This window comes from Tupaia chinensis, unplaced genomic scaffold (genome assembly GCF_000334495.1).
Source record: "Tupaia chinensis unplaced genomic scaffold, TupChi_1.0 Scaffold143651_1, whole genome shotgun sequence".
Classification (NCBI taxonomy): Eukaryota; Metazoa; Chordata; class Mammalia; order Scandentia; family Tupaiidae; genus Tupaia; species Tupaia belangeri.
Window position 1 is genome coordinate 2706974 of NW_006203500.1, and position 27730 is coordinate 2734703.

The 27730-nt window shown below is 38.1% G+C and overlaps 1 protein-coding gene and 1 pseudogene across 1 annotated transcript in view; both read left to right on the top strand.

Annotated features, from left to right (window-relative positions):
- The window catches only part of SMC1B (structural maintenance of chromosomes 1B), a gene marked incomplete at its 5' end in the record, with an annotated part of 88127 nt that overhangs the window by 53048 nt on the left and 7349 nt on the right, over positions 1 to 27730 (top strand). Inside the window, 10 exons of the mRNA XM_006164637.1 lie at positions 891 to 1028; positions 1309 to 1425; positions 3207 to 3313; positions 10344 to 10485; positions 11321 to 11466; positions 13343 to 13496; positions 17975 to 18073; positions 23740 to 23896; positions 25400 to 25554; positions 26796 to 26947. Of these exons, the coding sequence (XP_006164699.1) occupies positions 891 to 1028; positions 1309 to 1425; positions 3207 to 3313; positions 10344 to 10485; positions 11321 to 11466; positions 13343 to 13496; positions 17975 to 18073; positions 23740 to 23896; positions 25400 to 25554; positions 26796 to 26947 (1367 nt within the window). The remainder of the gene's footprint in view (positions 1 to 890; positions 1029 to 1308; positions 1426 to 3206; positions 3314 to 10343; positions 10486 to 11320; positions 11467 to 13342; positions 13497 to 17974; positions 18074 to 23739; positions 23897 to 25399; positions 25555 to 26795; positions 26948 to 27730) is intronic.
- Positions 4144 to 4695, top strand: LOC102502223 (death-associated protein-like 1; annotated as a pseudogene).

The following is a 27730-nucleotide window of genomic DNA, read 5'->3' on the forward strand; positions in this document are numbered from 1 at the left end:
CAGGACTTTTCTTTGTTGGAAGGTTATTTATTACTGATTCAATCTCATTGCTTGTTATGGGCTTATTCAGGCTTTTAGATTATATGTGTCTAGGAATTTGTCTGTATCATCCAGGTTTTCTTGTTTGTTGGCATATAGTCACTCATAGAATCTTCTAATGATGTGTTGTGTTTCTATTATGTCTGTTGGTATATTGCCTAAAAATATACCAAAATTTCATATACTATCAAATATACCAAAAATTCAGTACTATCAAATTCATTACAAATTTAATTTATCTAGTTCCTTTCTCTCTTCTTTTTTAAAATATATGATCAGTTATTTAATTACGTTCTTGGCAAAAAAAAAAATTAGAGCACCAATTTGTGAGGATAAACTCCATTTATAAGGGCAAACACGTATTGCAGGTAGTCGTGGAGGAAAAGCTTTGATTTTTGGTAAAATTTGCAAGTCTACAACTTTCTGATCAGTCTTGTGCTTCTGTGAAATTGCATATTTCTCCTCTGACATAGCCATTATGCTAACTGCTGGTTCCCTCTCCTGACTTTTATGGATTTTTTTGTTGTTGGTTTTCCAGTTCTCTGAGGTATGAGGTTAGGTTGTCCATTTTACAACTTTCCATCTTTTTCTCATGCACACTAGTTGCTATGAACTTCCCTCTTATGACTGCTTTTGCTGTGTTCCATATGTTATGGAAACTCATGTATGCATTATCATTGGTTTCCATGAATCTTTTGATTTCGGTTTTAATTTCCTCAGTAGTTGGGAAGTCATTCAGGGGTAGATTATTTAGTATATGAGTATCAGTGAATTATTACATCTAAAGGTGCTTTGAAAGGTGAAAGTACTTTTCAGTTGTAAGATGTCCTCATATTTTTCTTCCTTTTTAGGATTTAATGAAGACACTCCGCAAGGAAACAGATTTGAAACAAGTTCAGACTCTGGTACAGGGAACTCATACAAGACTCAAATATTCACAGAGTGAACTGGAGATGATTAAAAAGAAGCATCTTGCTGCTTTTTACCGGGTAATATAGACTTACATAAAATTTGATGGAAATTAGAACCAGAACACAGAATTTCAGGAATTACATTTGTATAGCATCTTCTAATTTTTAGGTCTTTTTCCCACGGTTGAAATTATATTATAATACTTTAGTTATTTGTATGATATTTAATTTTGTTATCCAGCTATACCTGAATTCATCTTATCTCATGGAGTCCTCTTTTATTCTAAAAGCCACATATAATTAGCTTTATATATATAAATATCCATGTTAAAAGAATGTTTTTTTCTTTTGCTATTAGGAACAATCTCAGCTACAAAGTGAGCTACTAAATATCGAGTCTCAATGTACCATGTTGAGTGAAGGAATCAAAGAACGACAACAAAGAATTAAAGAATTTCAAGAAAAGATAGATAAGGTCATAAAATGTTATATTTAGTACTAAATGGTATATATAATATATTAGGTCGGTGCAAAAGCAATTGTGATTTTGGACCATGAATTTTAAGTCATTGCAACTAGGCTCAAACATCTTTGTTCATTGAAATAGGAACCATTACAATCAACATATTTCTGTCAAGAAATAAGTTTGTTTATTCCTCTGGCATAAAAATCCATAGATCAGGATTCAGTGAATTAACGGAAAGTATCTTCTGCATCCTTCTGGTAGTGGAAGTGTTTTCCCTGCAAAAAGTTGTCAAGATACTTGAAGAAGTGGTATCTGGTTAGTGAGAGGTCAGGTGAATATGATGGAGGAGGCAAAACTTTGTAACCCAACTCCTTCAACTTTTGAATTGTGACATACAATCAGGCATTGTCATGGAGAAGAATCTGGGGCCCTTTCTGTTGATCAATGCAGGCTACAGACCATTGTGGTTTTCAGTGCATCTCATTGATTTGCTGAGCGTACTTCTCAGATACAATGATTTCACCAGGATTCAGAAAGCTGTAGTGGATCACACCTTACCAGATAGTGACCATGGCCTTTCTTAGGTACAAGTTTGGCTTTGGGAAGTGCTTGGGAGCTGCTTCTTGGGCCAGTCACTAAGCTGGTTGTCCCAGTTACCATATGAAATATACTTTTCATCACACATCACAATGCAATTGAGAAATAGTTCATTGTTGTTGCATATAATAAGAGAAGACGACACTTCAGAATGACTATTTTTATTTTGTCAGCTCATGAGACACTCACATATCAAGCTTTTTCATTTGCATGATATGCCAAACTATCATAGAACCATTGACATTAAGTTCTTCAGCGTCTTATGAAGTTATAAGAGGATCAGCTTCAGTGATTGGTCATTATCAACTTCCAATGGCCAGCCACTATGCTCATCTTCAAGGCTCTCATCTCCTCTGCAAAACTTCTTGAACCACCCCCACACTGCACATTCATTAGCAGTTTCTGGGCCAACGCATTGTTGATGTTGCAAGTTGTCTTCACTGCTTTATAAGCCATTTTAAACTCAAATTTGCTTTTAGTCTAAAGTCACTTCCATACTGTAAAATAAATATAAACATCAAGAAATAAGTAATTAGCAAAAATACAAAGTGAGAAATGTGCATCAAAGTGATGTATGACGACCACATTTATTTAAGAATGTATCCAGTATCGAATGGCAAATTTCAGCAATGTAAAACTGCAATTACTTTTGTACCAAGCAATTCTAGACCAAATACCAAATTTAGGGTTTTTTAAATACGTGCAAAAGCAAAGGTTGACAGGTAACAATCAACAATAACATGTAAGATAGGTTTAATTGCTTGATTTTGCTTATTCTACTCCTTTCAGATATTTTTGGTTCTTAATTCTATGCTCTATAACTCTTTACACTACCTAAGACTCTGTGGTATTACACTTAAAGAACATTTTCTTTATGTAAAATATTATATTTTGGTGAGGCTCAGGTAATTGAATTCTTCCAATTTATATTAAACAATTTATAAAATTAAAGCACTATAAAGCTAATTATGAGCTTTCTTAGTGTTTTGAGTAAGAAATTTGAAAATAGATAGGCATAACTTATGGAATTAAAGGAAAAGAGAGCATTGGTTCCTCAGCATTCAATAGTGCATGGTGACGTTAGCTTTTGGACTAATCCAGAAAAATCATGGAGGGAAAAACCTATATTACACATTGTCTATGTGTTTCTTAAAATTAATTATTAAACCAGTTGTTTTAAAATAATTTAAAAGGTGGAAGATGATATTTTCAAACAGTTCTGTGAAGAGATTGGCGTGGAAAATATTCGTGAATTTGAGAACAAACATGTTAAACAGCAACAAGAAATTGATCAGAAAAGGTATTTTGACTAAAAGATGTTGGTAAGCAACTCGCATGTGTATAAAAGTAACATTTCATAATTTAGAAGTATTTTGCTTGAAATAATCTTTATTTCCGTTAATCAAAGAGTACCTAGTAAATGGAATCAGCAGATGGCATAATGGTTACATCACTGGACTCCCACATAGTTGACCATGGTTCAAGTCTCAGACCCGCAACTTGAAACTCACACTGGGTGTGTATATGTGTGTGTGTACTCAAGATCCCAAGAGGAGAGTGGAAGAAAAGAGATTGCAGTATGGTCATCCCCCAAGGCAGTGATTTCTCACTTCCTCTCTGTCTCTTTCTGTCTCTCTTTAGCAAGAACATGTACCTTATAGCAAAAATCTCTCAAAAAAAAAATGTAGTAAAACCTCATATTCTTTCCTAGTAGAAGTTGATACTTTTTTCTTCTTGGCTAGGGGATGTGTTTGCTGGCCAGAGACAGAGACAGAGAGAAAAAAAAAGACAAAGCACCCCCCATGAGGAATGGTCATGACTCAGCCCCTTCATCTCTCCTTCCTTTGGGATTTTAGGCATACGTACCCATGCACCCAGCATGTTTCTCAAGCCACTGGGTCTGGGACTTGAATAGTAGGTTTTTCCATTTGGGATCTGGCTACCATAATCACCAAGCATGGAGTAGGCTCTAAAATTAATATTCTTATAAAGAGAACCAATACCTTTATTCCTTAAGTCTTTAAGAAAGCACAGATATCCAAAATAAGAGACTGGGGACATAATTATACGTGAACTGCTTATTTAAAAAACATGTGACTTGGCCTCCAGAGCACCAACAGGGGCAGCGCTATGGCAAACGAAGTGCAAGAGTCCTCTCCCCACTAAAGGGGACATTCTCCTGCAGTAAAAGCCAGAGGAATGCATATTAAAAAAAAAAAAAAACAAAAAAAAAAAAAAACAAAAAAAAAAAAAAACAAAAAAAAAAAAAAACAAAAAAAAAAAAAAACAAAAAAAAAAAAAAACAAAAAAAAAAAAAAACAAAAAAAAAAAAAAACAAAAAAAAAAAAAAACAAAAAAAAAAAAAAACAAAAAAAAAAAAAAACAAAAAAAAAAAAAAACAAAAAAAAAAAAAAACAAAAAAAAAAAAAAACAAAAAAAAAAAAAAACAAAAAAAAAAAAAAACAAAAAAAAAAAAAAACAAAAAAAAAAAAAAAGAAAACAAGTGCCATTGCAAACGTTGCCAAAATACAAGCGCTGGATGCCCTGAATGACACACTGGACAAGCTCAACCATAAATTCCCAGCAACAGTGCACATGGCACATTAAAAACCCACACCTACTCTGGAGAAGGTCAGTCCACTAAAAAGGATCTACATTATTCAGCAGCCTCGAAAATGTTAAGCCGGAAGGTAAAACACAGCTGTCTAGTTAACTACTTCAAGCATCTGACAACTTAGCAAAAAAGGACCAAAACTTTCTGTAGGTCTACTGAGCTTGCTTGGTAAATAAAACAGCTTTTGTGTTGTCCCTTTTGACTTTAGGTAATAAAACATCCAAAATGTAAAAAAAAAAAAAAAAAAAAAAAAAAAAAAAAGGCCACGAAGATGGAAGGGGGGTTACATACATGGCTGACTATGTGGTTCGATGGGTCCAATGACTTGAAAATCATGCCGAGCACATATGTGTGCATGCCCAAAAATCCCAAGAGGAGAATGGAGGAGAAGGGATTTCAGTGCTACCATTTATCCTCAAGAGTGATTTCTCACTTTCCCTTTCTCGCTGTCTCTCTGGTGAGCACACATGCCCTATAGCAAAAACTGAAAAGAAAAAAAAAAGAATATGACATGCTGGACAGTGGCACAGAAGTAAACTATGATGCTCTGTGAGCCTGACCCACATGGGAAGGTTCCCGGTTCTCATCAAAGACTGCTCAGAGTACATTGAGCATACATGTGCTCATGATCTGAACCTGGCTGAAACTGGAAGTGGTTTGCAGTATCAAAACCCTGTTCTGTCTCTGTCTTTCTTGCTCATAGAAAAAAAAAAAAACAACTTTTTTTTTTACAAAAAAGACAGGGCCAGCTTGTGGCATGGTGGCTAAAGTGGCTGGATCCCACATGGCTGACCCTGTGATTCAAGTCCTGGACCTGATAGCTTAAGACACACATCAATATGTGTGTGCCCCATATCCCAAAAGGAGGGAGAGATGGAGAAGGGTTTGTGGTGCGACCATTCCCTATGGGGTATGCTTTCTCATTTTCTCTCACCAGTGATCAAATGCACCCTCTGGCAAGAAAAAAAAAAAAACTTAATCTGCTTCATTGTCTGTAAATATTAATATATGTAGATAAAATTGATAATTTTCAAGAAATAATATATTACCAAAAGTTACTCTAAGATAGAAAAAAATCAAGGAGACCTTTTATCAAGGAAAATAAAAGTGTCATGACTTTTCTAAGGACCCAATGCACTGGGTACCTATGGTTTCACAGAAATAGCCAGCTAACTTAATAAGTATAGGTACCTTCAGTGTTTAACGTTTAAACAGTTGTTCAATATTTAAGATGTTTCAGTATATTGAAGAATAAATGCATCTGTTTATGAAATAAACATAATAGTGAAGCCAAAATTCAAAAAGGTACACATATAATAAACTATAAATTGGGGCCAGCCAGTGACGTAATGGTTAAGGCACTGGACTCCCACATGGCTGACCACAGTGCAAATCCTGGACCCAGTTGCCTGAAATTCATGCTGGACATGTGTGTATACATGGCCAAAATCCCAGAGAATGGAGGAGAAGGGATTTCAGCATGGCTATCCCTCCTGTGGGAGTAGGGTGATGTCTTGCTTTCTGTCTCTCTGTCTCTTCAGCAAGTACATATGCCCTATAGCAAAAATCCTTCTGAAAAAAAAAAAAAGAAACTATAAATTAATCCCACCTATAAATAACCAAATAAAGCAAGGTTAAATAGGAACTAGCAGTACAACAAAATAATTTAAAGTTATCTAGTAGCTTCATATCAGAAATATAAAGATGGTACAGTGTTAGGAAATGTATTGGTATAATTCACATATTAATGGTCAAAAGAGGTAAATAACATGATCAACTCTAAAGATGATGAAAAAGACTTTACACAAAATTTACCATCCCATTTTTTTTCTTAATGAATTAATTTCCAGAGAGTGCTTGCACTTGTCAGAGAGAGAGAAAGTATCCCCTGAGGGGGGTGATTATGATGCAATTCTTTTTCCTCCATTTCTCCATCCCATCAGGATTTGGAGCATGCATGCACATGCACCCAGTGTGTTTTTTAAGCTACCAGGGATGGAATTCAAACTGCAGTAGGTCATGTGGGATCTAGGTGCCTATGCACAGTGCTTAACCATTGCATTATGGGGCCTTAACATTAATTCTTGATTAGAAATTCTTAAATTGTGAATAATTAGACATTGTGATATGAGAAAATATATCTCACTCAAAATTAGCATTATGATTTCACAGAGTAACACTGGAAATGTTCTAGTAATCAGAAATGAGAAGAATATTCAGTATCACCTCCATTATCTAATGTTCTGGAGAATCTATTCAATAGAATTAGACAAGAATAATAAAGTATATGGGACCAGCGGGTGACATAATGGCTACATTGCTGGACTCATGTAGTTGACCACAGTTCAAGTCCCGAACTCGGTGGCTTAAACTCATACCAGGCACATGTGCGTGTGTGCCCAAGATCCCGAGAGGAGAATGGAGGAGAAAGGATTGCGGTAAGGCCATCCCCACTGGGAGGTGGTTTCTCGCTTTCCGTCTCTCTGTCTCTTTCTGTCTTTCTGGCAAGCACATGCGCCCTATAACAAAAACCTCTCCAAAAAAAAAAAAAGGATAATAAAGTGTAAACATTTGGAAAGAAGGTGAATTAATCACTATTGCATGTTATGTATTTTAATTCTAGAAAGCCCTAGAGAACCAATTAAAAAAACTATTAGAAATGAGAGAATTCAGTGATTTGACTGAATATAAATATTAGTATGAAAAAATAAAACTAAAAATTAATTTAAAAGTGAGTTTCAAACAAAAGTTCTTTTGTATGAAAACTCATTATTATAAATAAGTTGGTTTTCCTTAAATTAATCTATAATTTGACTATCATCTCAATACATTTATGGACAGGTTTTTTTTTTTTTCTTAACTGGATAAGCTGATTATAGAGTTCACCTACTGAATAAGCCAAGAAATCTAGAAAAGGTAATGAACTCCCAGAAGCTGAAACAGTATAAACCTTGAGGTATTCTGATTTATAAGGAGAAATTCAATATTCTGTGTGAGTGGAGAAAAGATACATTTCTCTATAAATCATGTTGGTACTCAAGTGGTAGCAACTTGGAAAAAGCCTTTTGGATCCCTTTCTCCTTCCTTAGAATAAGATGAATTCTAGCTGAATCGAAAACTCTAATGTAAAAAAGGGGGGGAGGGAATAAAATACTAGTAAAAACACTAAAATAAGTCATAAGAGAATTTTTAAAAATAACTTCAAGTTAGGGAAAGCCTTTCACTATGACACACCCCAGAAGTTCATAAAAGAAAAGATTGACAAAATGCAAATTTATAGAAATGAAAAAAAAACTGTATGGCAAAAGTATCACCAAAAAAATCAGAAAACAGATCACACTGGAGGGAAAATACACATGCGATGTTTACAGATGGCAAGAATGGCTGCCTCTGGGGAGACTGAGAGGATGAGTAAGAGACTTTTTGCATATTCTTAATGTTTTTGGATTTTGTAACATGCATGTATTAACTATTCACATATAGTGTTCAAATAAATATAAAAGTGATATGTGCCTTTTGGAGGAAATACAGAAAATGCATTTCCTAGAAATAATAACTATCAACATTTTGGCCCACTTCCTCTGATTTTATTTGCTATGGTTCCTCTATACTTCGTTCATTCAACACATACTTACTGCTTGCCTCCCACATGCCAGGCACCCTACTAGGCACCTAGGATACAGCAGTAGACAGGAAAGGTCATGCCCCTGTTTTTTATAGGTCCTTCATGTTTCCATGTGCATTTTAGGATCAGCTTTCCAATTTCTAGAAAAAGCTCCCTGAGACTGTTATTGGCATTATGTTGTATCTATAGATGAATATGGGGGTTTTGATGGGGATTGTGATGCATCAGTAGATCAACTTGGGGATGTTGATTGGGCTGGTGATGTGTCTGTACTTCCATTTGGGATGAATTGACATTTTAACAGTACTGATCCATGAGCATGGTATCAGTCTCCTTTGGATAGGGCTTTCTTAATTTCTGTCAGTGCTCTTTAGTGTTCAGTGTACATATCTTGTACATATTTGGTTACATTAATTTCTAGGTACTTCATATGTTTGTGCTATTATAAGTGGAATAATTTAAATTTTTTAATTTAAGTTTCTTGTTGGTATATTGAAATTAATTGGTTTTTTGTAAAGTGACCTTGTATCCTAAAACCTTGCTAAATTTAGTTCTGGTAGCTTATCCTTATCCCTTTCTGTGTGGATAATCAGATTGTTAGTGAATCAAGTTTTATTTCTTCCTTTCCAATTTATCTTTTATTTCTTTTTTTCTTTATTGAAAAACAATTTTTTTTCTTTATTTGCCAGAGATCACATGCACTTAATAGAAAGAGAGAGAGAGAGAACTCCCCAAGGGGGGGTGGTCATGCCACAATTCTTTTTCTTCCATTTCTCCATTCCATTATGACTTGGGGCACACGCAGCATGTTTTTCAAGCCTCCAGGGCTGGATTCAAACTATGGTTGGCTATGTAGAATCCAGCTCCTATTCACAGTGCTTAACTGTTATTCTTTAGTGCTGCACTCTTTTATTTCTTTTTCTTGCTTTATTTGCAGTAACTAAAACTCTAGTATGGTGTTGAACAAAAGTGGTAAGAGCAGACATTTTGTCCTATTTCTAGTCTTAGAGGCAAAGTATTCAGTCTTACACAGTAAAATATGATACTAACTTCAGGGTACCTTTATAATGTTGAAGTTCCCCTTCCTTTCCTATTTTACAGAAATGTTTTTTAATTGTAAATTACTTGAATTTTGTCTAATACTTTTTCTGGTATCTATTGAGATGTTATATGAGGCGTTCTCTTTTTTATTTTGTTTACATAGTAAATAAATTGTATAATACTATTGGGTCATTGGAAAAGTTACTACATGTTTTTTTGTTTTTCTATACAAAAATGTGTTATGACTTTTCCACCGACCTAATATATAGTAAACACAACAGGACATCAAGTGATTTTTTTAAACTATTAACTATACATTGCATTCTTGGGATGATTCCAACTTGGTCATGATGTATTCTCCTTTTCAGTTTTCTTTTTATTTCACTTTTTAAAATTTTGTTAAGGATTTTTGTATCTCTGTTCATGAGTGAGTAGTGACCTGTACTGTTGTTTTTACTATATGTTAGGTAGATGGAAAAGTTATGACACATTTTCCTTTCCTGTAATATCTTTGATATATTTTGATATCAGAGTAATGCCAGACCCATAAAATGAGCTAGGAACTTTTCTTTCCTCTTCCCTGGAATAATTTGCTTAGAATTGGCGATGTTTCTTCCCTAAACGTTTGGTAAAATTTGCCAGTAAAACCCTTAATATACATAGGGCAAATCAGAGTATCTTTTTTTCTTGGGTGAGCTATGATAGTTTGTGTCTTTCAAAGAATTCATGCATTTATTTTATCTGAATTGTCAAATTTGTTAATATAAAGTTATTCTCTCTTAAAAAATAAATATTTACAGATGAAATTATGTGATATCTGGAATTTGCTTCACATAATTCAGTGGTAGGGAGGGGTGATGAGAGGGGTTATAGATGAAACAAGACTGACCATGAATTGATAATTACGATGGAAGGTGAGAGTTACATGGCAGTTCATTACAGTATTCCTTCTACTTTTGTATTCGTTAAAATTGTCCATAAGAAACATTAAATTAAAAAGAATCAAAGCACTCTGCTTACCACTTGTGATGCTTGACTTTATTATACTAGATTAGAATTTGAAAAACAGAAAACTCGACTTAATATTCAACTCGAATATAGTCGCAATCAGCTGAAGAAGAAACTGAATAAGATCAGCACATTAAAAGAAACGATCCAGAAAGGTAGTGAAGACATTGATAACCTAAAAAAGGTAATTAATAATGTGAACATAAGGTGCCTTTTCATTGAAATTATGACTTCCTTCATGAATAAACATTTGTTGAGCCCCTGAAAGGTCATCATAGTGATAGAAGGGGTATGAGGGAGATTTGAGAAATACTTAAAATCAGCGGAACTTCATGAATTACTGGATGTTGAAGTAAGAGGGAAGGCAAGGGGCATGGCATGAATGATCCTGAGTTCTCACTTGGGTGACTGGATGGAGAAGCAGGTTAGGAAGAGATGAGTCTAGGCCTGTAGAGGTTGAGGTGTCCATGACAACTTCTGGCAGGTAAAGAATCTGTAGGTAAGGGGAGAAGTCTAGACTGGAGACAGGATTCTGTTGCTGTGGGAGCAAACTGAAACCATATGGGAATGGTTGAGACTTCCAGCAGGAAGTGCATAGTGGAACAACACAGGCTTTCTGGAAGCTGGTCATTAGGTTATGAGTAGAGCCAGGAGAAGTGGTATTGTAGAGGCTCCAGAATTCTAGGAAGGAGGAAGTGATAAAGGCTCTATATGGTAAAGTCTGGAACATGTCTGTTAGGTTGCCGGTTAGAGGTCATAATAACAAGAAGACTTTCATTGCACAATGGGAATGAAGTCAAATGGCAGTGAGCTGAGGAGGAATGTATCTCAAACCAAGGACAAAGGAAGGCAGGATTATCACTTTCCAAAAAGTATATCATGAGAGTGGGTCCCGCAGTTTGATTGAAGCTCAAGCAGCACATAGGATAGGAGGTTTATCTTGGAATGATGGTTTGGTTTTAGTGATAATAAGCCACATAAAAGATGGTAAATCTACAGTGCAAATCCTCTCCATCCAGGCTGAAGAAAAGTGTCTACAAGTTGTGGATGAACTCATGGCAAAGCGGCAGCAGCTTAAGGACATAGTTGTCACTCAGAATTCCCACATTGAGGAAGTTCAAACTCAAATTGAAGAGGAACGGAAGAAGTTTCTGGCTATTGATAGGTAATTAAGAATTCATCGATTCAAAAGACCTAACCAGAGTTATAAACGTGTACAGACAAATTTGAAATTTATAGTATGAAGTTATATTTACATATTTGCCTTTTGCTGCTCTTGGTTCCACATCACACCTTTACAATTTTGGGGAAAATCAAGAAAGGTGGTAAGTTGTTTAAAGTGACTCATTCTTTGTGGTAGATAAAACTTGAACCTGTGTAAGGTCCCTGCCCTAAATCAGCCTCCACAGGGGTATCTCCCTCTAGCCTGTTTGCACACATAGAACTGGAGCCATACTGCCTGGGTTCGTATTTCCATTTGGCTGCTTACATACTGTCCCTTACTGCCCTCATCAGTAAAATGGGGATGCTTCAGAGAATAGCTATAAGCATTAAATGAGTTAGTATTAATACGGCAGTTAGAACAGTACCTAGCACGTGATAAGCATGTGTTTACCATGATGACAATGACAGTACTTCAAACCTGCTGGCTGGCTGACCAAAATGACATTTGCTTTCCTTTATGACTGACACATCCATAAGAGATCAGGTGAAATGAGCTCTGTTTTTGCTCAACCTCTTGGCTTTTCACAATTTTCCTCATGGTCCAAAGACCTTTAGTGTTTCAAAATATAGCCAGAAAGTTCTATATTTAAGTTTTTTTTGTTTGTTTTTTTGTTTTTTTGGGTTTTTTTGAGAAAGATTTTTGCTATGGGGCATGTGTGCTCACCAGAGAGACAGAAAGTGAGAAATGATCCCCCAGGGGGAATGGCCGTGCCACTATCCCTTCTCCGTTCTCCTCTGGGAATCTTGGGCACACAATGCACATGTGGCCAGCATGAGTTTTAAGCCACCAGTCTGGGATTCGAACTGTAATCAACTACATGTGAGTCCAGTGATGTAATCGCTATAGCATCTGCTGGTTCCTATATTTAAGACTGTTAGGTGGAATTAAAGTTTGTTTGTTCTTGATTCCCCTCCTTTGTATTTTGAACAGAATAATTTATCTGTTTCTCTGCTTATTCTTAAATTATATAGTTCTTAATCTCTTCTTTATTATTGTTATTTCTGTTACTTCTTTTTCTGAATCCTCCTTAAAATCCATGTTGTTCCAACTTGTAAATCCTCACCCTCAGTTTCAGGTAGACAGCATCATATTAGCATAATAGTAAGCTTCAGGTTATTAGGTGTGTAATGACCTACTCGGCAGTGCCATTTCTCTTACTAAGAGGCATTTTCTTAGTTCAAGGTTCTAAATATAGAGTTTATATTTGAGGGAGAAATACAGCTTGAAAAATTGTACAGATTTTGGAACCAGCAGTTAGTGTAATGGCTATGCCGCTGAATTCCCATGTAGTCCACCGCAGTTCACATCCTGGACCCGGTGGCTTAAACTCACGCTGGGCGCCCGCATGTGTGTGTGTGTGTGTGTGTGTGCCAAAGATCCCGAGAGGAGACTGAAGGAGAAGGGATTGCGGTGTGGCCATCTTCCCTGGGGGGTGATTTCTCGCTTTCTGTCTGTCTGTCTGGTGAGCGCACGCACCCTGTAGCAAAACCTCTCCAAAAAAAAAAGAAAAGAAAAAGAAAGTTGTACAGATTTTAAAACAAAGTAACTAGGAAAGCACTGTATCTTTGCAACCCTGATTAAAGCAATGTTTATTACTGAAAAGTGGTCCCTTAAATTAGTTACTACATTCATGGCCTTTCTTGGGAGTGTCAGTGTTTAAATGACAGGCACCAATGAGAGAATGATAGAACTTATTGTGAGTGCACGGGGCAGGGGAAATTATCTTTTTAAAATTTAAGTTTATAACACATTTTTCTTCCTTGGTACAAATTTACATTATGAATAAAGTGACTTTTTCATATCTATGTATTTACAGGGAAGTGGGAAAATTGCAAAAAGAAGTTGTAATTATGCAATCTTCTCTGGAACAGAAACGATTAGAGAAGCATAACATGCTGCTTGATTGCAAAGTTCAAGACATTGAAATAATTCTTTTGTTGGGGTCACTGGATGACATCATTGAAGTGGAGGTATTCTAGCAAATGAGTTTAAAATATGTGTAGTTGCCCAACTAGGGTGGCACAAGTGGTAGGTGCTGCTGTGCCAGGCTAGGGAGCGCATGGGAGGCCTGTTTTGATTCTAAGATGAGCCTGAACAGGCTGCAAGCAATTTGTGTGTGCCTGTAGTACTAGCTTCCTGCAAACTTAGGGCAGTTTGCAACATGGAGAGACCCTGTCAAAAATAAACTCTTGGGAACCAGCAGTTAGTGTAATGGCTATGTCGCTGGACTCCCACATAGTCGATCGCGGTTCACGTCCTGGACCCGGTGGCTTAAAACTCACGCCTGGCGCGTGTGCGTGCATGCCCAAGATCCCAAGAGGAGAATGGAGGAGAAGGGATTGTGGCGTGGCCATCCTCCCTGGGGGGTGATTTCTCGGTTTCTGTCTCTATGTCTCTCTCTGTCTGTCTGGCAAGCGCACGTGCCCTATAGCGAAAACCTCTCAAAAAAAATAAAATAAAATAAACTTCTCTCTCCCACTCTCAATATCCCACTTCTCTCTGTCATCAAAAAAAAAAAATGTGCATTTGTATGCAATGAAATGTAATGCCCTTTGAATGTTTATCCTTCCGCTTGTTTTGTAGCCCCTTTAGGGGAAGGGAGAAATCTCCTAGGAGGAAAAAAGAGCAAATCAGTTGTCATCCAATAGAACTAGGCATTTCACCAGTTCTTTTATCCATCTTGTTTATCCATGTCTCTGGTTCTACAGGATAAACTAGTGGTTTGTAATCTATACATTGGGTTGTTGGGAAAGTCATGATGCATTTTTGCATAGAAAAATATGTCATGACTTTCCCAGTGACCTAATATTAAATATCCAAGAGAAATGAGATAATTAAAGCTGTTGGAGTAAAGAACATTTTTGCACAGTGAACCACAAGCATTGTAGAAGGTGTCTGGCAGCAGTTCCCTTCCCTCATAACATTCTCTGGAATATATGGGGAGGTCTGACTCTGCACCTTCACCAACAACTCTGTCGAGGTAGTTTTAAGAAGAAGCACACCCCACTGGGTATCTGCACATGGTAAGAGTGTGGGAAGAGCAAAAATGGATACACAAAAAGAATCATGATATAAAGCAAGGCCCACTAGGGGCCAGCTGGGGGCACAGTGGTTAAGGCAGCTAGATCTCACATGGCCAACTGTGATGTTCAAGTTGCAACTCGAACTCAAGCCAACTTGAAACTCAAGCCAAGCATGCGTGCATGTGCCCAAGATTCCAAGAGGAGAATGTAATGTGGCAATTTTCCATCAGGGATGCTTTCTTACCTTTCTTTCTCTCTCTCTGTCTCCAGTGAGCACATGTGCCCTATAGCAAAAAAATAAAAAAATTAAAAAAAAATTTTTTTAAATAAAAAATAAAGAAGGCCCACTAATGCATGACATTTCTAGCCTGTTTTTCTTTTCTTTTTTTTCTTTCTTTTTTTTTTTTTTTTTTTTTTTTTTTAGGCGTCCCTTTTTTTTTTTTTTTGGTTAAAGCGCTCTCCAAGGGGGATGGCTGTGCTGCATTCTGCTCTCCTCCATTCTCTTCTTGGGATTTTGAGCATGCTTGGCATATTTTCCAAACCACTGGTTCTTGGGCTCAGACTGCAATCAGCCATGTGAGATCTAGCTGCCCTAACCACCACATCACTGACTGGCGCTGCCTGTTTTCTTTTTCACAGTTGTGTTATGTAGGACACTGAGATTGGCTGGAGTTACATGCCCCTAGTTCTGCTTCTTAGGTTAAGAAAGAATTTAGCTAATTCAGAGAACAGTGAAATTAGTTTTCGGTTTGCCTCCCAAGCCATCTTTTAGTTCTTCCTGAGGATGTTAGTGAGTCTTCTCTCTGGTCTTTCATACCCATCTTACTGCTCTGCCACCAGACACTCAGGAATCCATTTAGGTTCATCTACTTTTCTATTCCCAAAGAGGCCATAGGTCGTTTGGATTCTTTAGAATGAAACATCAATAAAACAAGCTTTCCTCTTGCTAATACTGACCACTTCTCACAGCATCCTTCTGGTTTGATCAGACTAAAATATCTTCTCTTGTCTGCTTTAGCAGAGATCATAATCTAGAAAGAAGGTAAGGAAAAGGAATGAGTCCTGGTCACAAGTGATGGAAATCCAACTCAAATGGCTTTACGATTTTAAAAAGAAGGAAAAAATGTGGTAATAAAGGGATAGAGCTGGAGGAGAGGCAGTCTCCAAGAATTTGAGTGCCATCAGAACACTTCCTAACTCAGTGTATATTAGCTTCATTCTTTCAGATCAGCCTTCTCCACAAGGCTGCAGCTGTAACCACTGACTTTCCAGAGGGAGAAGAGAGCTTTCCCCTGCCCTCTCTCAGAAAATCCTAGGGAGGAATTCTGATTGACTTATTGTGGGTCCCATACCTCTTTTGGATATGGAGAACAGGCAAAGAAAGGTCTGTTACCAGCAGAGGTGGGTAGGAAAAGGAAAAAAAAAAAAGATTTATTACACTACAGGGAAATAAAAATAGACAATCTGTTTAAAAGGCAAGTTGGCATAATGGTTATGTCCCTGGACTCCTATGTAGTCAACCATGGTTCGAGTCCCGGACTCAGTAGCTTAAACTCACGCCAGACGTGTGTGTGTGTACCCAAGATCCCGAGAGGAGAATGGAGGAGAAGGGGTTGAGGCTTGGCCATCTTCCCTGGGGGCTGGTTTCTATTCTGTCTCTCTGTCTCTGTCTTTCTGGTGAGCATACAGGTCCTACAGCAAAAACCTCTCAAAAAAAAAAAATTAAAGGGCTATAGGTAGGGGATAGCATGTGGTAAGATGGCTAAGGGGTGCTGGACTCCCACATGGCTGACCACGGTTCAAATCCCAGACCTGGCAGCTTGCTTTCTCACTTTCTTTCTCTTTCTCTGGTCAAATAAATACATAAGTAAAGGTAAATTTTTTTAAAAAAAAAAGGATTATAAAAAGAAAAAAAAGGGCAAGGTAATTGGGGCCAGCAGGTGGTGTGATGGTCAAGGCTCTGGACTCCCACATGGCTGACCACAGGTATGAGTCCCAAATCTAGTGGCTTGCTTTCTCACAGTCCTTCTGTCTGTGGTCTCTCTTTGATCAAATTAAAGAATAATAATGATAACAAATAAAATAATTATTTTTAAAAAGGCAAGGTTAATTTTACTAAGGTTTTATTATAAAATGGAATAGAGGAGGAAGCAGTTTGATGACTGGTATCTGCATAAATGTTAGTAACACTGTTGCTGCTTTTGTGCCATTGTTCTTTCAGTTAGGGAACCTTCAAGATGATTCTTCTGATGCTGTTGTTAGCCCTAGACCACAGGTCACAGTCTTGAGTAGCTGGGCACCAGGTGACTTACACAGACATTTAATAGGAAAGAGGATGTCAGATCACGTGGACAGGAATCCTGAGAATTAGAGCTTCAACATAACATTTTGTATTCAAGTTCAGCTTTGGTGTGAACTGTTTAACATATATGCATTACATAAAATGTGGACTGACTTCTGACAGTAGTTTCATTGAGTATGTTTCAGCTGAGAATAGCTTTAAAGGAGTGAGTGACAAGGGTTTTTTTTCCTGTCTTGATTTATGAGTCCTGGTTTTGATATCAGCATTACACCAAAGGCCAGTGTACAACTGAATAAGTACTGGTTTATTTGTTCCTTCTCTTCTGTTCCTTCCTTATAGGTACTGAAATTGAAATAAATGTTGTCAGTCATTGTACCAGGCACTGAAAATACAACAGTGAACATAATGGCCAGTAGCCTCTTCACATTCTAATCCGGGAGAGACAGGCAAACTATACACAAATAAAATACTTAGGCATTAGGTGTTGATATGTGCTAAGTAAAATAAATAAACAAGAAAGAGCAGAGTGGTAGTGGAATGGAGTTTGCAGTCTTAGATGGAGAGGCCAGGGACGGCCTGAGAGAACGCTGTCAGTGAGTAGAGAAGGTCAGAGCTGAAGAGCTGCCAGCATTTAGGGGACAGTGTCCAGGCAGAGGGCAGTATACTGGCACTGAGGTGGGCACTGCTGCTGTAGTTAAGGAGCAGAGTCAGCACGGGACACTTGGCACTCTGAAGTTACAAGGGCCTTGCATGCCATCACAAGACTGTCAGGTGTCAGCTTTCTTTTTTTAGGTTTTAGCCATAGGGCCCATGTGCTTGCTAGAGAAAGTGAGAAATAACCCCTGGAGGGATGACCATACTGCAATCCCTTCTCCTCCATTCGCCTTCTGGGATTTTGGGCACACATGCATACACATCCAGCATGATTTTTAAGACATGGATCTGGGACTTGAACCATGGTTGGCCATGTGGTAGTCCAGCACCTCAACTACCACACCACCTGCTGGCCCCAGGGGTGTCAGCTTTTAATCCAAATGAGGTGACAAGCAACTGGAGGACTGAAGGCAATCAGATGAGTAGAAATCAGCATTTCAGATAACAAAGTGTTCCACATATTTTTCAGCTGGGAACTGAAGCAGAAAGTACCCAGGCCACAATTGATATCTACGAAAAAGAAGAAGCCATTGAAATAGATTACAGCTCTCTAAGACAAGATTTGAAGGTAACTGAAAAACTTTTGTTATGACTTAACTTACAGTAATATTTAAATACTACAGAACCATTTTTAGGTGATTGAGTATAAGTTCTTTTATTTAATAGTAGAGTTTCTAATGCTTCTTGAAAAATACTGGATCATCAGAAAAGTCATGATATATTTTTCTATGCAAAAATATATAACCCAATATATAAAGGAAAAATCAGCTGTTTATCTGTAGTAACAACACTTTGGCCACTTTGGCCAAGTAAATGTGGGTCTCTTCCACACCAAGCCATTCTCCAATTCCCTGAACATCAGCTAGGTATCCTGCAATTCAGTTCTGTCTCATCCTATGTGGAATCAGCATCAGACCCTACAAGTTAAGTGCCCAGTTCTACAAGATGGCCCACAGTTTCACGCCAGTCAGAAATTCCAGGCTAGGCTAGCTAGTGGCATGGTGGTAAGGGTGGTGGGATCCCACACGGCCAACTGCACCGCTTAAGAAACACACTGGGTATGTGTATGTGCATGCCCAGAATCCCAAGAGAAGAATGGAGAAGGGATTGCCTCATGGCCATACCCCTGGCAGGTACTTTCTCCCTCTCTCTGTCTCTCTCTCTGGCAAGTGCATGTGCCCTTAACAAAATTAAAGAGAAAAAAAGAGAAGAAAGGCCTCACATAGTTCTGGCTGACTGGTTATACATCAGTGGTTTCTACAGCCCCCACCTCAGGTTTGATAATTTGCTAGAATGTCTCATAGAAATCATGGAAATATGTATATTTGTCTGCTTATTATAAAGGATACAACTCAGGAAGGCTACACTGGAAGACATGCATGGGACAATGCATGGGGAAGGGATGCAGAGCTTCCATGCTTCCATGCTCTCATGCTCCTGCCGCCAGGCACACCACCTTCCCACCACCTCCATGGGTTCACCACCCTAGATGTTCTTTGAACCCCATTGTTTGGAGATCTTCCTACAGACTTCATAAAATAGGCATGAGTGATTAAATCGTTGGCCTTTCCCCTAAGTACACTCTCCAAAGGAGAGGGACTAAAAGTTCTAATCACGAGACTGTGATTGGTTCTCCTGGAAGCCAGTGCCCAGCCTCTAGGAGTCAGCTCTTTAGCATAAACTCAGGTTTGGTGGAGAAGACACTTAAGAGTGACTGAGATGTTCCTCTCGTTCCCAACAGAAAATTTCAAAGGTTTTAGGAGCTTTGTCTTGCCAGGAACTTTGAATAAAGACCAAATATATAATATATATATATATATATATATATATATATAACATCTATCATTAATTATCACCATCAATTTATAGTGATATCATACATATTAATCAAGTACCATAGGGTACACAAGAGTAGCACAAAATAGTAAATAGGTTACTTTTTAAATATTTCAGCATGCAGTGGCATGTACCTATAATCCCAGCTGTTTGGGAGGCTGAGGCAGAAGGATCATGAGTTTGAGGCCAGTGCTGGTAATTGACAAGACTTCGTCTCAGATAAAAAAGTTTAGTTCCTACTTGGAAATTGAAAATCAATATTAAAGTGTTTGCGAAGTCCTGCAATGAAAAGAAGTAGCTGGCTACTCCAGCATCCTCAGCGCCATGTCAGTGTCCTAGGGCAGTACCCTCAACAGGCATGGGGCTTCTCCCAGACAGAGCCCCGTAGCCAGTAGGTGGCTAGCCCTCCCCAGCTGCAAGCACAGACCTGGATCTGTAACTTGTTCCTGTAACTTGGCCACTCTGACCTCGTTTCCCTGTTCTTCTGGTAGCCGTGCATTGCTCTGTGTGTTGGTTTCATCCAGAGGCTGCTGCTCTCACAAGGGCAAAATTACTGTCCTGTCCTTTGCCCTCCTGCCACACAGCCACAGTCTTCAGAGAAGAGCAGGGCTGCCTTTTGTAGTGTGCAGAGATGAAGGATGGATTTTCCTACAAAACCCCACAACTGTCCTATCATCATAATGGCCTGAATAGGGTCACATGCTCATTCCTGAACCAATTACTGTGTGGGGAGGGGATGGTGGACTTGGCCTTAGACCACGCAGATCCATCCGTAGTGTTTGGGATCCATGAGAGAGAAGTAGGTCTATCAAGCCAGAAACAGCCAGAAATCAGAAGCACGTGTCAGGAAAGCAGAAACAGTGGGTGCTGAGTGGCAGGACCACCACACCTCGCCATCCCTTATGTTGTTAATACAATATTTTAGAATTTTTGGATTCTGGGGACCAGCAGTTGGCGTAATGGCTATGTTGTTGGACTCCCACGGAGTTGACCACAGTTGGAGTCCCGGACCTGGTGGCTTAAACTCATGCTGGGTCCATGTGCGTGGCCAAGATCCCAAGAGGAGAATGGAGGAGAAGAGATTGTGGCATGGGGGCGGAGGGGGGCGGGTGACTTCTTGCTTTCTGTCTTTCTGGAGAGCGCACGCATCCTGTAGCAAAAACCACTCCAAAAAAAAAAACAAACTTTTGGACTCTGTGATTGTATCTGTGGCATCTTTTGAAAATCAGAAAGCAGCTTTTGTCTGTCTATAGTCTTCCATTTAATGCTTTCTCCCTTCACTTTTATGTTTAGGAAGTTCTGTCCTTCCTCATTTTTTCCCTTTTATTAATTAATTTGTTTATTTATTTACGGTCATTTACTATACATCAATATAGTATACAAAATGGTATTTTCTATCCAGAATATATTGTATATTGGCTCAATCAAGAATATTACCATACATATTATCATCAACAAATAATTTTCTATTTCTTGTTTGTTATATATTGCTTTTTTCTTTCCCTTCCTTGATTCCCTACCTCTCGTCCTCTGCCAATTCCCCCCGTTCTCCCACATTCTCTGGTATCAACAGTTGTTTTCCATGCCCTTTTTTTTCACATCTTATTGATTCACTAAAGATCTTAATTAATTTTTAAAACTTTCAATAGCAAGCACAGCTGATTTATACATATCTATGAACACATGCCTCACTTTAGGAGTAAACCTCTGAGTAAAGTGAACATACTAGAAAGTAGCACCTCACTATGGCTATTTAGCTTATTGCAGTCTTTAAATAGGTATTAATAGGTATTTTAATGCATTTTTTTATTTCAAGAAAAACAGTTTTAGTTTTAACAGATCAAAATTTAAAAATGTTGAGGAATTTGCTTAAAACTTAAAGCCAGTAAAAAGGTTAGGATTCAGTTCAAATAGTAGGTAGATGAACCTATCAACGGTTCAAGAGAAGACAAAAATCCTTAAATATAGAAATCAAAGCATCAAAGAAAATCAGTAATGATTTAGTCTAAAGTCAAAAAAATTCTATTTCACTAGTTCAGACTCGTAATTAATCTCTCTTATGTTGAATTTGCAGTGTTACTGTGGTCTGATCTTTCTTTTAAACTCTGGAAGTTAACATTCAACCTAGACTTAGTCCTACCTTAGGCTAGCCATTCTCTTGATTTTTATTTTATTTTTTTGAGAGTTTTTTGCTATAGGGCTCGTGTGCTCACCAAAAAGACAGAGACAGAGAGATAGAAAACGAGAAATCGCCCCTCGGGGGGGATGGCAACGCTACAGTCCCTACTCCATTCTCCTCTCGGGATCTTGGGCATGCACACACACACACCCAGTGTGAATTTAAGCTACCAGGTCTGGGACTCGAACCACGGTCCACTACATGGGAGTTCAGCGACATAGCCATTACGCTAACTGCTGGTCCCTCTTGGTTCTTTTTTGTACTCTTATTTCTATGTGTCCGATTTTAGTTTTCCTATTATAGCACTCCCTTCAGCACTTCTTGGAGTGCTGGTCTGGTATTGGTAAATTCTTTCAGGTTTTGTTTATCTGAGAATGTTTTTTGTCTTGTTTCCCTATATGAAAGATAATCTTGCTGGGTATAGTATTCTTGGTTAAAATTGTCTTTTCCTTAATACTTTGAATGTATTTACCCATTCTTTCCTTGTTTGTATTGTTTCCGATGAGAGGTCTGACATTAGCTTGACAAGATATCTTTGAAAGTAACTTGACATTTCTCTCGCAAAATTTAGTATCTTGTCTCTGTCTGTAGTTTTGGTCAAGCTGGCTATGATGTGCCTAGGGGAAGATCTTCTTGGGTTGATTCTATGTGGGGTCCTTTGTATTTCTTGAGTCTGGATATTTGAGTGCCTCTCTAGGTTTGGAAAGTTTTCTTCTAGGATTTCATGGAATAAATTATTAGTGCCCTTATTAGTTTTTTCACCTTCTAGGATACTGAAAATCTGGATGTCTGGGAATTTAATGGTATATCTAGTATTACTCAAATGTTATTCTCAATTTTTTGGGTTATTTTCTGTCTTTTTGGTGAATTTTTCTCTGTTATAGGTTTTGTCTTCTACATCTGAGATTTGATCTTCTGCATGATCTAATCTGCTTTTGATATTTTCAAGAGAGATTTTTATTTCCCATATTATAGCCTTCATCTCTAACAATTCCATTTGATTATTTTTTATGTGCATCTCTTTCAGATCGTGCAAGAACTTCACCTCCTGGAATTCAGTGTCACTTTTCTCCTGTATCTTCTGGAGTTCATTATCTCTCTTCTCTTGCATCTCTGTTAGCTTCTCACTATGAATATTTTAAATTCTTTATCTGATGTTTCCATGAGTTCCATTGTATTCTCTAGCTCCTGGCTAGATCTGGGGGACAGGAGGGTGAAGTCTAGGCAGAGGGTCTTTGGTGGTTGTAATTCCTGAATGGGGCCGTCAGAACTCAAGTATAGATGGATCCTGATTGGCTTGTCCTGGCTCCTGGCTAGATCTGGAGGACAGGAGGGTGAAGTCTGGGCAGAGGCTCTTCAGTGCTCATAACCCCAGAATGGGGCTACTTACAACTCTTTTTCCCTCTCCATTAATGAGTAAGCATACTTATTTTCTTTCTGTTTATAGCTTTCTGTTTTCAATAAACAATTTAATTCACCTGAAATTTATTTTAGTATATGGTATGAAGTAAAAATCTATTTTCTAAAGATACCCAAATTAACCAGTTTACTCACAAATATTTTTCAAATAATTCTCTTCCCAGGGAATTAAAATATTACCTATGTTAATTAGCCCCCTTTGAGAGATGAAGAAAGTTCTCGTGCCTTCTACACCTTCCTTCCCCCTTCAGTGACTTCTTCTATTCATCATTCAGGTGCTAGGTTAAATGTACCTCTAGTGGGGTTGGATCCCTCTCTCTGCTCTGTAGTACCTATGCTTGCCCAGTTAGCTGTTATGGGGTCTTTTCACTCTGTTGTAAATGCCAGTTTGTAGTTCTTATTTCCCTGTGAGTCCTTTAGAGGCAAAAAAAAAAAAATTGTTGCTAGCATTGAATGCTCGATATCTATTAGATAATGAAAAATATTTTTATGAACAAGTAAATGATAGTAGTATATATATTGTAACTTTTTAGCCAAATTAAAAAGTAAAGAAACAAAGCATATTTCAAAATAGCAGCACATCCAACACTAGAGTCCTGAGAGACCTCAGAGTCTTGGCCAACTCAGAAAGCTACAAACACCGTGCCTGACTGCAGCTCCAAACCCAGAGAGGGGTTGCAGAGAGGGAAGGAAAAGACACAGCTGGACCCATGTGAGATAGGGAAGGGCCCTATATGCCTTACCAAAGCAGTACAGATGTAGAAAGCGTGCCAGTCAGCATTGTTCTTTGCCCATAATAGGCTCTACAATCTGATAAAGAAGTCGAGGCCCACCTTAGATTCCTGCTGCAGCAAGTAGCATCCCAGGAAGATACACTATTGAAGACAGCAGCCCCGAACCTCCGAGCCCTGGAAAACTTAAAGACTGTCAGAGACAAGTTTCAAGAATCCACAGATGGTGAAATTGAGTTTGTTAACAAGATTATATTTATACTTGTTTTAATTTTTATAATATTTGCCAACCATCCCCCCGGGTTGTATTTTTTTATTATATGTATTTCTTCTTCTGTTACTTTCTATTAATATGTGCTTTTAATACTGAATCTCTAATTTCTTCCTTTTTAGAATATGTTCATTAATTTAAAGACAAGTTTATTACTTATTTTAGAACATACATTTTTTTCATACCAGTAGAATAGTCATAATATTAAATACTGTTAGAACTTGTCAGTATTTAGAAATTAGCCCTACTAAAAAAAAGGGGGGACTCATCAATTGTAAGAGTCATGCTCTTAGAATGAATAATAATTGAGGTTTTTCTTTTTTTTAGAGAGAGATATTTTTGCTATTAGACACATGTGCTCGCTAGAGAGACAGAAAGTGAAAAATTAGTCCCCATGGGGAATGGCCAAGCTGCAATCCCTTCTCCACCATTCTCTTTTCGGGATTTTAAGAACGCAGGCGTGCACACGTGCCCAGCATGAGTTTAAGCTACCAGGCCCGGGACTTGAACCATGGTAGGTTACGTGGGAGTCCAGTGACGTAACTATTATGTCATCTGCTGGTCCCAGTTGAGGTATTTTCAAGGCAGATTTATTCAAGATAATTGAATTCAAAATCCAATTTAAAAAAATTTTTTTTAATTTCTTCACAAGGGGAATTGTATTACTTTATTCCCGCACAAAAAGATCAACTGTAATCAAATGAGGTGAACATGCACCCCAAGATTTTATTGTTTTCATAATAAAAGGTGCTTAGAACTGGACCACTTGACCCTTTCTCTTTTTTTCTCCTCCCAATTCAAAATGCTTGCATTTCAGGACCAGCAGATAGCGTAATGGCTACATCGCTAGACTCCCCTGTAGTCGACCACAGTTTGAGTCTCGGACCTGGTGGCTTAAACTCACGCTGGGCGCATTTGCATGCTTGCCCAAGATCCCAAGAGGAGAATGGAGGAGAAGGGATTGTGGCATGTCCATCCCCCCTGGGGGGGGATTTCTCATTTTCTGTCTCTGTTTTCTGGCAAGTGCACGCTCCCTATAGCAAAAACCTCTCAAAAAAAAAATGCATTTCTTAATAACCAGCATTCTCTTAGATCTGCAATTGTGCTGAACACGTTCAAGTCTCAGTACAATCTTTGTAGTTTTTAACCTTTTTTTTTTTTTTTTTTTTTTAAAAAATGGGCTTAGTGTGTCCACTATTGCCATTCTGCTTCCTGTCATAATGCCACTTTCCCTGAGCACACAGAATCCTTGCCCTTTTTGTACTGTGTCACTTTGTGAGGTTGGTGCTTGCTACACTTCTTATAGAAAGTCCATTGGTTTTACGGACGTTCACCATGTTTGTGTACATGCTATCTACACAGAAAGAGCCAATTTTTAAAATATTTTATGCTTAAGGTTTAAATAAAAGAAACCCCTCAGTGCTCTCCAAAGTTTAAAAAAAAATGATTTTTTCTTAGCATTTGAGGCCAGCAGAAAGGAAGCCAGAATATGTAGGCAAGAGTTTGAACAGGTGAAAAAGAGGAGATACGATCTTTTCAGCCAGTGTTTTGAACACGTCTCAGTCTCAATTGATCAAATCTACAAGAAGCTCTGCAGAAACAACAGTGCCCAAGTAGGTATTTTCACCCCCAAGTACTGGTGGGAATTTTATTATGGTGGTGGTTGTTTTTGCCTTTTTTTTTTTTTGGATAGGAAATAGCCACTGCCACATTATTTGTCTCACTCACCTAGAGGGTAAAGTCAGTTAACGAAGATTATCTATTATAATGACCCCATGTTCTAAATCCCATCCACTCTATACTAGCCAGCCTGGACAAGTAGAACTTTCCATGGGCCTTGTTTCTTCGTCTGAAATATGAGTGCGTTTAGACCATTTGGTTTCCAAGTTCTCTTCAGTTCTGAAATTCTGCTGTCTGGTACTAATTTGATTTTATGGAACTATGTCTCTCTGGTTCAGTAGGATAATGTAGAGGATGCTGGGAAAATGGGTGATTCATAGAGTTGGCCAGAGCGCCTAAGGAGGGGGAAAGAACTAAAGGCAGGTTCAGATAGGTATGTCCCTTTTAATGGTAGTCTCTTTGTTATACCACCCCTACATTTCCTTATCAATATCCATAGCAAATACTTGTGGGATTGTATATGGAATAAATTGCAGGCCAGGATTTACACAAATGCTCTGCTTCTGTTTTATCATGGTCCTTCATGACCACGAGATTATGAAGAATCAGATATTAGACTTTCAACTGAAAATCAAGTATTTATTTTCAGTAATGTGAGACCAAAATAAACCCATGAACTCTTTGAGAACAGGATTTCTCGCTCTCTCTATCATACCTGGCTCCTAAAAGATATTCAGTAACTGGTGAATGGACCAGTGAATGAGTCGAATGATGACTGGGTAAGACTGTGGCATGTGCTGCTGAGGTTTGAACAGCAGTCTGTGGCAAGGCCTGGTCCTTGAGTATGTTAAAATGTATTCTGTCTGGGGCCAGCAGGTGTAGTGGTTAAGGTGCTACATCCCCATATGGTCTGCCACAGTTTGAGTCCTGGACCCAGTAACTTGAAATTAGGGATTACAGCATGACCATCCCCCCGGGAGTGATTTCTCACTTTTCCCCTCTGGCGAGCACATGTGTCCTATAGCAAAAAATCCCTCTTAAAAATTTTTTTTTCTCTCTACCTTCCTCCCAGATAACTCTGTTGTCATGAGTACATGTAGAAACTGAATAAAGTATTCATGGGCATTGGTATTTTCATATCAAAATTGAGGAAAACCTGACCAACAGAAAATTTTGTAGTTGAAATTTACTGGTTGCCATTCTGATATTACTAAATAAGTAACATGTGTTTCAGGCATTTCTTAGCCCAGAGAATCCTGAAGAGCCATACCTGGAGGGAATTAGCTACAACTGTGTGGCCCCAGGCAAACGCTTTATGCCAATGGACAACTTGTCAGGAGGAGAAAAGTGTGTGGCAGCTTTGGCTCTCCTGTTTGCTGTACATAGGTAAGACCACAGTAAGCTATGCCACTTTATATCGGGGTGGAAACCAAGTGGACCTTTCTACAGAAGCTCTATTAACTACTTTTCCTTATTCATATTTAGCAAATGTGATACAGAACTAATTTCTTCAGCCAGATAATCCAGATTGTGTTTTAGGCGTACAACATTGAGAGTTTAGTCTCTGACATATTTTATTCAATCTCTGTTATTACCAATAGCTACTAGTAACTTGACATTATGAAAAATAAGAAAAAGAAGTATTTTAATGGTCAGATGATATCAGGATTTCCAGAAAGCAAAAACAACAAAAAGAAACCAATTTATATTGCCCTAGTCCGTATCCAGCGATCTGCTATTTAGTTAAAAGAATGTTAAGCAAAGTATTTCCTCTAAAACTGTATTTAATCTTTTTATTTCCACTAGTGGTGGTAGAACTGTTCTATTATAAAAACAAATCAAGAAATAAAGTTAGCTGAAATTAAGGTAATTAACAACTTTCAACATTTAGAATATGAGATGAGGATCTCATGTGTAGATGCTGCTGCCCCTCTATTTCCATGAGCACGAACATAAACATTCAAGTTCAACAGCCTTGTCTTACTGATCTCCAGAAGGAAAAGGAATCAGCCACCACTGAAAAGGAGGAAGAGAATATGGCTGAGGGACTCTGAGAAGGCAGGAGGCTGATTCTGAACCTGCATTGGTAGCAGAATACACTGACCACTAGGTGGCAGCCCGTCCATTCAGTCAGATGATACTCAACTATTGTAGGCCAGGTGGTGTAGT